The 13,313-nt window shown below is 39.3% G+C and overlaps 1 protein-coding gene across 1 annotated transcript; it reads left to right on the forward strand.

The window, feature by feature from the left end:
• Positions 1-389: 389 nt before the first annotated feature.
• Positions 390-11,448, forward strand: LOC104268887 (regulator of microtubule dynamics protein 2-like). The gene is made up of 4 exons (XM_009869967.1): positions 390-841; positions 7,393-7,588; positions 8,677-8,779; positions 11,384-11,448. The coding sequence occupies exons 1-4, from the start codon at positions 390-392 to the stop codon at positions 11,446-11,448; spliced, it is 816 nt and encodes a 271-aa protein (XP_009868269.1).
• Positions 11,449-13,313: the final 1,865 nt, after the last annotated feature.

Here is a 13,313-nt window from a genome sequence, read left to right on the forward strand (position 1 = left end):
CAGAGGGACTGCCCTGCGGGCGGTGCGCGGCCTGACAGCTGGGTGTCCTTCGGTCTGAAGTTCCAGTAAATGCGATGACACGAGGTGTTGCATTCAGACGCAGAAATCCAGAGAGGCTCAAAGGGTGACAGTGAAGGCTGCGGTGCCGTGCAGAAGCGTGTGACCCCCCGACCCCCCAAACCCACAGCCGCCCCGGAGTGGCTGGGCTCGCGCGGCGGGTGGAGAAAAAATGCAGCTGCTGGAGTTGTGCTTGACTTTCTGTCGGCAGCGTGCGCCGATTATTCTAGCCCTGCACACTTTTGTTACTTAAAATAAGTCGTTTGGGTAGAGCGGGAAAAACATCTTTAACTCTGACTGTTGTTGTCTCTCAATTTTAGGAGGGTGCAGGAATGTCTCCCTTCGAAAATAAAGGACTGATACTGGGCGTAATGGCGGGGACTGGAATAAGCCTGATGCTGATTTTGTACCGTAAGATGCGAAAACCTGGTTCAGCTGTGCCGATACCTGCCTTCCTAGGTGTAGGTGACAGGCTTAACTCTGTGAGCGTGCAGAATGAAGCTCCTAATGAGCAAGGAGCAGTGATGGTTTTACACGGAAGGCAACTGCAGATACTAGAAAAATTGAATGGTTTGCTAGTGAGCATGGACGAACTGAAGAGAGAGGTGAAGTTTCTGAAGGAAGCTATCCCAAAGCTTGAAGAGCTTGTTCGAAATGAGCTTCAAAGGAAGGAAGATATTCAGAGAGTTAGCCCATCACACAGAGCAACGAAGCGGAGAAGAGCTGAGACAACTTCTGGTACAAGAGAAACTACCAGCTCTGAGGAGGCAGAAAGTGAAGGAGGGTGAGTCAATAATATTTTCTATATACTACAGTACACATGCGGTGCAAAGTGCATCATTACCTCTGTGACACTTTGTATTCTAAACAAGAGCCCTTTTCAGATTTTATATTCTATATTTTCTGTTTCTCTATATTCGGGGAAAAAAAAAAAACAAAAAAATAAGATGGGTAATTTTTAGGTCGGGGAGAGCTCTGGGTGACCATCTCTGAATCTTCACTACTGCTGAATCTGACTTCATGCCAAGCATAGTACAGATTTTTAAGGGTGCGTTTGGTTACAGTCTCATGCAGTATTGCTACATAGCTATGGAGTGAGGCAAAGTTCAGAATAATAGTACAATTTTAAAAGTGCTCCTAGTAAGAAAGTACTCTTCTGTTTTTTTGTGACAGAGTTTGTTCAATCTGCGCAAATGCTGTTGTGCTTTTTGTGATAATTGCCTTCTATAGGCCTTAAAGACGAGTTTTTACAGTGTTCTGCCTAAAGGCATTACGTGCTGTGAAAGCTATGTCCAAATGCATCATGTGTACCAATGGCAGTATGTTTACATGTATAGGCTGTTGCATATGTTTTCTGGTGCCTTAAAAAATAATCATGAGGGATTTAGGATACTGACTCAATAAGGTAGAAAGTTTCTAGTTTTGATCACATTTTGCAGTCGCATTGTTGTTAATAGGATCTTTTATATGCATGAGGTGAGGAGCATGCTGAAGGATCAGATGTACCTGGAGGCGACAGGCTATAGTTTTGTCTTGTCATATGTTACCTAATATACCTTCCAGTAGTAATGTAAAAATGGTGATGGCATTACTCTCCTGTAATTGCAACTTTGTTTTGATAGCATCTGATTAGGTACTTTTATGCAATTTAGTAAGAGTATGTGTATAGTTACTGAGTTTTTTGAACCATCTCCTCAGTGTGTTACACATACCTGTGTAGGCAGCATTATGTCTGTAAATTGCCTGTCTTAAGTCACTTTTTTCTTTAAAGATATATTAATTAACTGTAATATTCTGAAGACAGCAACATGCTGTCTCTTCTTTTTTTAAAGAGTTTATCCACTTTTATTTTCAGTTCCTGTTGGCAGAATTTCCTGTTGTGCTACATCCCAGCCCACATGCATTTTGATACCATATTTTAAGGCCTGTCAGGTCTGTTATGAACCAGTTCTTTATTTTATGTATTTGATATTTGCAGGGGTGTTCGAAGACATTCCTCCATATGGCATAGAAACATTTCAGTTCTATTAGTTTCTCAGATTGTTCTATCCATTAGTTGGTTAGCAGTTGGATATGCCTAAAATATTGGGAGAGGTAGATAAGGCTAAGGGACCAGTTTATGAATGATCAGGTTAACAGAAGTAGTATGTGGGTTAATCTACATGTAGCATTTGAGAAGATGCTGTTTTCTCATGAGGAGAGCTGCATTGTTTGAGAACTGGCCAAGGGAACTTGTCTGTTCAGGTTCTTCTGTGTGACGAAGCAGCTGGTGAGATGATCCAACATAAGTGATTATAGTCTGCAAGAGCTTTGAACGTGTCCTTAAGAAAGGCCTTCTGTGACAAGTATTTGTGTACAGACAGAAAAGAAAGATAATTCAAGGTTGTAGATGTTGTTAGTCATTTGGCTCTGTGCTTTCCCAATGCTATGTTTAATCCCTTTTGAAAAGAGGTGTTGTAGTTTCTTTCCTACTAACACCTGGTACCTGATGTGTTTGTTTTGCACATCTTCTCCAATTTTAAGATAATATTATTTCATTTAAGTAATTTTCTGGTTTATATGTTTTTCTTACTTTTACAAATGGAAATAGGTTGTTAATCCTGTGCATACATTTGCAATGTATATTGCTTTTTCTAATATCTTCTGTAACTTTAATGACAGTGGTGTGTGTTCTGTGAGAGATTGTCAGGAGAGACAGTAACAACACTTTTTTTTCAATTAATGTGTGTCACCACTTGCGCTGTAGGTAAAACGCCATGTGCATTGTTTCATACTGTTCTGTGGTGAATCCCACACACAACAATGCATTCTCTTGCTAGTTTGTGCACTACAGAAATAATTTTTCTCTTTGTTACAGATTAAACATGTTATCACTTTCTGTATTCTATCTAAAGTATGTGCAACACGTTTCACTGCCTCAGCAGCATTTTCGTGATCTGGAAGATAGGATTTCGCTTGTGTTAAGCGTTTCTGAGTTTAACTGACAAATGAGTAGATATTGGGAATTGACAGATGAAGTTATCTCAAGAGTTTTGTGGCCCTGTGCTCGAGGACTACATTGGTTTTAGAGCTGTAAACTTATTCCAGAAAAACTTTCAATACTACCTGGTTTTTTTTCCATTAAATATTTGAAGCTGTCAGTCTCCGATATGGTCCTCATTGCTTTGATCATATTCTGGTCATATTCTCAATGCCACTGTTGGTATTCAAGACCTTGGGAAGAGAAACTTTCTCCTTTGCCTTTGAAAAAAATATGTATTTCTGTATGTGGAAAAATAATCACGTTTTTTAATAAATGAGATACATTTTTACACAATAACAGCCTGAATGGGAAGTGCACTGAATGGATGAGACATTGGCTGAGTGCTAAAGACTTGGTGTTTTATAGTCTTGTGATTTTCTGTATTATATTCTTAACAGTTTGTTTCAGTTTCCATCATTTACTAGTGAAAATCTCAATCTTTAACATAAGAAAATATGTAACAAGCACTCATTCGTTTAGAAACACATTTTACAAATAAATAAATATTTGTGTTTGTTCAAATACAATAAATTTTATTTCTAAATGTCTAGATGATCACCTGGGATGGAGAGTGTCACATAATTCTCTTCTTCGTGATTTTAAAAGCTGTTTCCTCCCTGATATAGCAGTGATGAATCATTGACATCAATGCCATGTTGGGCACAGGTCTTCAGCTGGCCTGGCAGCCAAGCTTTTCAGATTACATTTGGCATCAGTCACCAGAAGGATTCACCGCAGTATATCCTTTTCCTACAGGTGTTTTATTTATTTTTTTTCCTTGAAATAGTTTAAATATTCAGCAACAAACATTTCTCTTGCCTGCTTCCGAGTGTCACTTCACTTATCATTTCTTTGTTTCTTCGTTTATTTTTTTTTGCTGACCATTTGTTTTCAGTGCAACCCTCACTTGACCTAAGAATCTGGTTTGCCAAATGTTTCCTCAAACGCCTTTACTGTAACTGATGGATGCGTGCTCTGCTGGGTCATATGCTACAAATTTGATCCAGATCAGTCTGTAACATATAATCGCCATTCTATTGAATTAGCTGGAGCAGATGAAATGGCATTTGTGTTGGCTTGTGGGCTTTTTTTGTATTTAAAGTCAGCAGGGTTACAACAGATGATATTTGATCTGATTAAAATCTGAAACGTTGTCAACAGATTATATCTGGTTAGGCCCAGTATCTGTCAATTTACAGGCACAGTTTTTGAACCAGCAAAGTGGGTTTATATCACAGTGGAGATTTATGCCACTTTTTAAAAATCCAGTACTAGGTGCCTGGATTTACTGAACAGCTTAACCAGAGTGTATTGAATATCCAGCACAACTTCCATTTGTTCTTTGAACTTTGAACAGTCCTTCGTGATCCAACTGAGTTCTACTGGTTGATCGTTGCTCCTGACATTCTTATCATTGTTTTTCTCAAGTTGGTAAAGTACAGCTTACCAAAGTTGTTAGGAAAAATCCCAGCTGATTATTTTTTACAAGTCTGTATTGCCTTCTTAACATGTCTTGTTTTTACGATTAAAACATTTCAGCTGTGATAAAGATTGAACAGTGAGCTAGTAAGAAAACGAATGTCATCAGAACCAGACCAGAAAAAAACCATTCTTTATGCCTAGTTTGCCAGAATGGTTGAAGTGATACTCAATGTTTTATTGATTGATTTTACCCCCATGGCTCTTGAGTAACGGAGGAGTTTGCCTGTGCTGCCTGACCGGTGAGGTGAGAACTCATCAGAAGAAGTCTTGAAGCCCTTGGCTGTCACCTTGGTCTTTTGGCTGTGGAAAATGCTTGGAGGCAGCTCTGGAGCCAAAGAAGAAGAGACAAGGAAGAGAGAACCCTCTGAAGGCATTAGGAAGTTGGTTTTTTTGAGGAAAGAAAGGAAAAATTTAGAGGAATGCTGGTGTGTCTCGGGAGTAACTAGCATGCTAAATCTTAAGCACTAGCAATTCCTTGCACTTCCTTGGGTATTTTTATATCAGGACATTTAATTTCTGACCTCATGAAAAACACTATTAACTTCAAACTAAACTTGGAGGAGCTTTTAAACATTTTTTTCTTTTGAGAATGACATTCTTTGTTAGTTGTGTAGAAACTCCTACCCCTTAGCATAGTTCAGTGTCTTCTCATCTATGTCAGCAGGCACAAGGTTGTATGGTTTGCTACAGTCCCTAGGAATTACTGGGATTGCCTTACATTTAAAAAAAATATTCACTGCTGTGTTTTTCACTTTCCACAGGTTGTTTTATAGGCATTGTTTTGCGTTCTTTAAAGCGCACAATCAATAAGTAAATTGAAGTTTACGACATTCTCATTGAGGTTTAAGATGGTCCACTCCACATTTAAATTCATTGAGGATTCATAAAGCACATAAATAGAGGAGGTAGGAGAGAATTTCCCAGGACAGTGAAGGTGAGGGTGACGGGGAGAAATTACCTGTCCCCTCTGCTGTTTCTCAGCATGCATCTGGCCTGGAAGTCATGTTTCTGTAGGAGAGGTGGAATGAGGAAAAGCTTGATGCGGTATGGTCTGTTCTTAAAAGAATAATCTTCCTTGATATTTTGTGATTAGTTCCATATGTGTTCACATCATCTGTTAGTGACTTGCTTCTCACTGTTCCCATCTGAGTCTCTTAATGAGTATTTTTATATGACTTACCTGATGTCATTTGAAATTGATGCTTGGCCATGATGGGTTGATACAGTGCTGCTAGAAATCTCTGCTGGGCTTCTTTGGAATGGCAAAGCTTGGCTGTAAGCCTAACCTTGGTCTTTATATTATTGCTGGGAGAGTAACATTTTCTAGTAATCACTTTTGTCTGTTTTCCACCGTTGGAAGAGTAGTGCTCATAGAAATTTTAGTAGATGCTTATGCAGCAAAGGTAAATATGACAACCTCAACATTGACTTCCAGACACTGATTCCTTACTTTCATATCTACCTGCTTAGGTAGCATTCCCATAACGAAGGAGTGCTACAGCTACAGTACTCTGTAGGAATTTGAAATTGCCTTTACTGCTTCGTTGTTGCTATTTTATATTACCTAGTGCCCTTATTTTAGGTCCGTAATTGCACAAACTCGCAGTGCATTTATCTTTTAATTAGGAGGAGTGAGGCATCCAAACTATATGACGAAAGGTACTTTCCAAACATACTTCATGTCACAGGATTATATATTGGAGCTTAAATACTGCCCCTCACCCACTAAATCCCTTGCACCTTTAGTCAAGTTAATGTCCCTACAAATGCGGCCTGTGTATGATGCAGCTTTGCACCCACTTCAAAATAACTGTGGAAGAACAAGATAGCGTGTTTTTAAAGATGCTTCAGAAAACCAAAACAAATGCCTGGTGACTTACAAAAAAAGATTCTGCAGGATACAACATGGGATGTGTCACCCGGCAGCATCATCAAGCTTACGTAAAACAAATCTGTAGGAGTCTGTGAAGTTTCCCATCTCTGGTCTGCTCCGTGTTGTTTTCCGTGTTGAACACACACCCATAGTTTATGTATGTATTGTTTTATCCAAATGTATTATTGATTCCTCCTTCTTGTACTGGGTTAATTTTGCAGTAAAACTGTCATGTCACATCTAGCACTTCTGTAGCTTGATAAGCAGTTTTTCGTTTACAGGCTATAACTAACGCATTCTGAAAGCAACACATTGAAAGCAGACTATTTGAAAGCCATGATTATTAACCTTTATTTATATTGCTTTCTCTGCTCGTAGTTAGCATTTAAAAAATCTCCAAACCTAGCAGCTAATACTTTTATGTTATTATTTCTCAGAACAATATTTTCAAAAGTGGAAATGCAGAAGATAAGGCTTTTCTGTCCATTTTTAGTACATAAGCAAAAGGCTACTCCTTTAAAATAATGCCATTTAGGTGCTTCTGTATGAAATTGGATTTCCTTAATGTATGCTCAGTACTCTGGACAGTAAGGCCACCTGCTTTTCTCTGCATGGTATTTTGGCTTTTGTTAATATTTCTTTGCTCTTGACTGCCTTGTAGTGAGTACTTGTGCAGTAAGTATCATGAATTGGTATAAGCTCTTTTCCAGTGTCATTATGTCATTAAGACAGTGTGATTACTTACCTGTTATGTTTGGAATATGATTGTACTGTCCTTTTGAAGATAAAGATTTTATAATAATAATAATTATAACAGCAACAACCCTCATACCACAAATAAAAACTCCTTTAAAGTTAGACAATTGGAAGAAATAGTGCTCTGAAGTTTTTGCATTTGAATTTGACAATGCTTTACCAATATTCTAGAAAAGATGGTTATTATTTTCTGTGATTTTAGTTATCTTACAGCTCATACTGATACTGAAGGAGAATCTGAAGAAGAAAAGGGATGTATGAAATCACTTGATTCCACTGTGAAATCAGAAGAAGAAGAAGAGTTATTTAATCTTTTACAGCAGGTGGACAATTTGCACAAGGGTTCAGAGGATGATAAAAAGAAGGGCTTCAGACTGCTTCTTGAGAAGGATGAGAAGGTATTAATGGGCAAACTTGATATTACATTGCTCTTAACTTACACTTTGCACTGCTTCTTGAGAATTTCCTTAACACAAACATTAAAATACACACAGGAATGGAAGATGAAATAGGCAAACTTGGTATTACATTGCTCTTAACTTACACTTTGCGCTGCTTTTGAGAATTTCCTTAACACAAATATTAAAATACACACAGGAATGGAAGATGAAATTTCATGCATAATTTTAAAATACAGTGAAGAAATATTTCAAGGTAGTGTCAATGTTCATGTTGGGTGGGCATCGAAGTTTTATTATTGTGTGTTCCATCCAGGCTCATTAACCCTGAAGCTTTGATGTCTGTATTCTTGCATGCCACAAAGGAGGATCATGGGCTTTTTTTCTATGTAAATGATACTTTTGCTGGTTTTAGAATGCTCTGTGTGAGAAGGTCTTGTGGAATTAAGTAGTAACTCGACCAGGTGTTCTCAAGAGATCAGACTATGAGCTTGTTGATTGCTTTATGGAGTCTTGTGGAATTAAGTAGTAACTCGATCAGGTGTTCTCAAGACATCAGACTATGAGCTTGTTGATTGCTTTATGGTATACTTCTTGTGATTTTTTAATTCCAGTTAAAATTTTGAAGTGGTTTGATGTGCAGTGATTAAGTCGGTGTATTGGTTTCTTCTGATTTGGCAGACGTGAGTTCTGGTTATATTTTCATTTATGTATTGAACTACCCAGGAAGGTACAAGACACTAATTGTGAGTGAGTGTGCTGCTTATGGCATCCCACATCACATCATTCAAGGATCTGTTGTGCTTTTCTGAATTACCTTTTTATTTTTTATATTTAAAAAAAAAGTACAATTGATTTATGAAATATAGTCTCTTTAGACGGCCCAGCTTGTTTCAGAAAGCTTTATTCTCCTTTGGTCATGAAAAATTGCTGATCTGGTTCTCACATAAACTAGAAGTAGTATACAAGGAGGCAAAACAACTAAAGATTTATGCTATGTTGTGATATCCTGCTTTAATCATTATGAAAGGAAACTATTTGATTCACGTTCTGAACAGTTCAGTTACCCAGCTGTCCTCTACTTCCAGTATGAAAACTGCGTGGACTTTCTTTGGAGACTTGCACGTGCTTATGCAGATCTGTTTGAGATGACTACTGATGCTGAAGAGAAGAAGAAATATGTTACTGATGGTGAGTAGAGCAAAAAATGCTTGCGTAGAATGCCATCTGAATGCAGTGAAACATACTTTGAACTTTGGTTAAGTTTTCCAATCCAAGGAATTATCAGTCCAATAAATGAGAGCTTTTGTACTGTAATGATAATGTTCTCTGCAATAAACTGCCACAGTGTACAACTTCAGTCCATTCTTTCCTCACTGGCAGAATCAGTAAGGAGAAGTATTGTGGGTCGTAATTGAAGGTGTTGACTCTGGATGGGGCCTTAAAATCCTATGTTTTGTTGTGAATCAGATGGATACAGAATGTGGAAAAGACCAATGCTGTCAGCACAGTTTCTTAATTACATCTTTGGGAGACTGAGAGCAATAAATAAATAAATGCCAAGGCAAAGTCAAGGTTTGTTTTTCTACTTTCCTGTGGCATAGGAACACTCCTGCATATGAGCAACCTCTTGTGGTCATGGTGAGGATGAAATTTTGTGAATCTGGAAAAACTGTTGACCAGAAATAGAAGTTGTGTGACAACTGATGTTGCTTCCAAGCTTCTCTCCTCACATGTCCTACTTGACAGCTTAACCTCAGCGAGGTTTTTTCTGATTTTCTTCTTCACAGCACTCTTTCTTTGTTGCTTTTAAAAGCATTGCCCTTTCTTTCACTGTCTGGATGCAGGCTGGCTAGAGGTACAGTTTACATTTCCCTTTTTTTGTTTTGGGTTTTCTTCTCGTTGTTGCAATAAAACGTACATCTCTTCTTTCTGTGTCACTCTTCTCCAGCAACAAACTGTTCTTTTTTGCCTATATCTGATAGTCTTGATAATCCTTTTTGTCTGTATCTGTCCCTTTCCCTTTGTTTCTCCATTACTGTCCCTTTTTTGCTGCACCAAATTCAGGTTTTGTAAGTGTATTTTAAGTTTGGGTTATTTTGTCTTTTGTGACTCTCTGTTTTCTATTTTTCCTTCTGTCAGCAGTGACAACATCATTGACAAAGCAGTTATCCTTAAAGGCAGTGTCATGCTTTTGTGCTCTTGTTATGTATTCCATAGGCAACCTCAGCTTGTCCAAGGTCCTTGTCCCTATCATTTTGTCATCTAAATCTTCATGAAGACTTGCACTGTCTTAGCCATTCAATTGATTCTATCTTTGCTTTAGTAGCAACTCAGCTTCTTCATATGGAGATTACACAGTGCATTGAGGATTATGACACAAACTAAATTCCAGCAGTAAACTGTTGTTGGATCCCTTGCTTTTATCAGTGAACATGTGTAGCTTCAGCTGATGAGCTGATATACCAAAAGACAGGGAGAGATAAAGAATGAAGGAACAGAATTGGGTCCTAGGTGTTGAGTAACCAACCCAGTTTGGCTCATTCTCATGAAGTGGTGGGTGGCGGCAGCCTTTTTCATCTCAGCTTTTGGAAGTAGTGCAGAGGGATTGAGACTGTGGGGGAGCTGGCAGTAGTTATGTGGATTTTTTTAATTCCACTGGGTTAGAGGACTGTGTATGCTGTTCTTTGTTTTTATGAAGTTAACTTGCAATACAGAAATGTCAGTGTGGCTTAATTGGTTGCAGCTGAGACTTTGCAAACAGCAATTATCTCATCTGAACTTCTTACTGGGAGCATGGGTTTCATCAAATCACCTACTGTCATCTTTATTCAGTTAAAAGTGAAACTTAACAGAAGTATTTGTGCTGGAAAGGAACTTCAGCTAGTTCATTCCTGTATCCAAGGCATGAAACAGCTTTGCCAGTTCTTCTGACAGGTGCTTCTCTCACCTGTTTTTAAGGTTCTTCAGTCTTACAGACAGCAAGTCCTTTGGAAGACTAATCCTTTACCGATTTATCCGCATCTAAATTGGATTTGAAGAGAAAATACTAAAATTGCACCCACATATATATACATGCACATATTTATATGTGTACTCCACTCTCATGAGATCTTACCTGGAGTACTGTGTTCAGCTCTGGGACCCCCAACATAAGAAGCACATGGACCACAGGAGGGCCATGAAGATGATTGGGGGCTGGAGCCCCTTCCCCATGAGCACAGACTGAGAGAGTTGGGGCTCTTGAGCCTGGAGAAGAGAAGGCTCCAGGAAGACTTGTGGTGGCACTCCAGTTCTTAAAGGGGGCCTACAGGAAAGATGGGGAAGTAGTTCTTTACCAGGGAATGTAGTGACAGGACAAGGGGGTAACAGTTTTCAACCAAAAGAGGGTAGTTTTAGATCAGATATTATAAAGAAATTCTTGTCTGTGGGGGTAATGAGATACTGGAACAGGTCGCCACAGAGAAGCTGTGGATACATCATCCCTGGCAGTGTTCAAGGCCAGGCTCGATGGGGCTTTGAGCAACCTGGTCTAGTGGGAGGTGTCCCTGCCCATGGCAGGGTGGGTTAGAACTAGGTGGTCTCTAAGGTCCCTTCCAAACCATTCTGATATGTATATGTATTGATATGTAAGTGATGTAAAGCCACAATGTTGCCTTGTCCATCTAAATGTTTACAAGACAGGAATCAGTTTCTTCTTTCAGCTAGAGTATATCAGATTGCTTCAGTCTTGGGAGTTGCCTAAAACATGAAAGAGAAAACATCCTTTAATATATTATTGTATTGCATTTGCAGGAAAGATTAAAGCTGAAAAGGCTGTTGAGCTGGATGCCAGAAGCGCTGAGAGTCACCAGTGGTAAGTTTGAGAAAAAGTGCATTTTTGCCAACTGTATTTATCAAATCCAACAAAAAAACCCAGCTGTCTTTGATTCTAATTAGTGCTCACAGCAAGTTACGTTTATCATGCTGCAGTTTGACATTATTTTCTTATATTATTCCTTAATATCTTTCCATAGTTTTATGGAACTCAATTGTCATCAGTTGCAGCAAAAATTGCATTGAAGTATTCTGTGAAGGATTTACTGTAGTATGCGACACAACTCAGTGACTGTACTTCAATATGTACCATGAAATACAGAAGGGAGTATTTGCTTAAACCAGTATATTACTGTTCAGAGAAGCCATAGTTTTCTGTTTATGTTCTCTTTCAACACTGCAAAATAGTGTCATTTCTCATATTTTGTCATTTCTTTTACTTGTAATAATCTGAAGTGTAAGAATTAAAAATAGAAAATTAGAAGACTATCAAAGTTTCAATTAACTTCTCCATTTTTATTGTATCATTTTCCTCCAAGCTTGGCACTTGGATTAATTTTTTTGAGACCTTGCCAGGACTAACAAAGTCTTTGCAAATGTAAATATTTTTTTATCAAATCAATGTTATCAGGTAGAGGATAATTCTGCTGAGTTCTGGCTGATAGTTCCTCACCTTACTATTTTATTAATCAATTTTACTGAGCTTCTGATTTCAATCTCGTTAGCTTTTCCTTTCCATTTTGTTTTCTGTGTTCTTCATTAATTTTGTCATTACACATGTAGAGCGGAATTTCATTTAACTTTTACATATCTAAACCAAATCCTTTTATCCTCCACAATTTAAAAAGAAGTCACCACTTCTGGAGTGTGGTTCATCTCAGTCCATTTTGCCCATCTGCATTAGGGTGAGATGTTGTTAGCTGAACCTCAGGAGAAATTTGTCTCCTTTGCCGAGAAAGAAACCACATGTCAGCTAGCTCTGGTCTAGATACTCGATGAGGGAACAGAGAGCACTGTCAGCAAGTTTGCTGATGACACTAAACGAGGGAGTGGCTGACACACCAGAGGTCTGGGCTGCTGTTCAGCAAGGCTGGACATTTGGGTGGGAAGAAATATTAAGAAAGACAACAAGGGCAAGTGCAGAGTCTTGCACGTGGGAAGAACAACACCACGTGCCAGCATGGGTTGGGGACTGACCTGTTGGAGAGCAGCGCAGGGAAAAGGGACCTGGGGGTCCTGGTGGGCAGCAGGATGACCATGAGCCAGCAGTGTGCCCTCGTGGCCAAGAAGGCCAATGGAATCCTGGTGGCTGTTAGAAGGGAACTTGCTAGTAGGTCAAGAGAGGTCCTCTTCCCCCTGTACTCTGCCCTGGTGAGGCCACATCTGGAATATTGTGTCCAGTTCTGGGCCCCTCAGTTCAAGAAGGACGGGGAGCTGCTTGAAAGACCCTAATGCAGAGCCACAGAGATGATGGAGGGAGTCGAACATCTCCCGTATGAGGAAAGGCTGAAGGAGCTGGGTCTCTTTAGCTTGGAGGAAGCTGAGAGGTGACCTCATTAATGTTTATAAATATGTCAAGGGGAAGTGTCAGGAGGACCGTGCCAGGCTCTTTTCAGCCTTGTCCAGTGACAGGACAAGGGGCAATGCATACAAGCTAGAAAGCACGTAGGAGGTTCCACAAAAATATTAGGAAAAACTTTTTCACTGTGAGGGTGCCAGAGCACTGGCACAGGCTGCCCAGGGAGGTTGTGGAGTCTCCTTCTCTGGAGACATTCAAAACCTGCCTGGATGCTTTCCTGTGTGGCCTGCCCTAGGTGACTCTTCTCTGGCAGGGAGGCTGGGCTAGATGATCTTTCGAGGTCCCTTCCAACACTGAACATTCTGTGATTCTGTGATCAGATACAGATGT

The sequence above is a fragment of the Apaloderma vittatum genome, unplaced genomic scaffold (assembly GCF_000703405.1).
Source record: "Apaloderma vittatum isolate BGI_N311 unplaced genomic scaffold, ASM70340v1 scaffold8625, whole genome shotgun sequence".
Classification (NCBI taxonomy): domain Eukaryota; kingdom Metazoa; phylum Chordata; class Aves; order Trogoniformes; family Trogonidae; genus Apaloderma; species Apaloderma vittatum.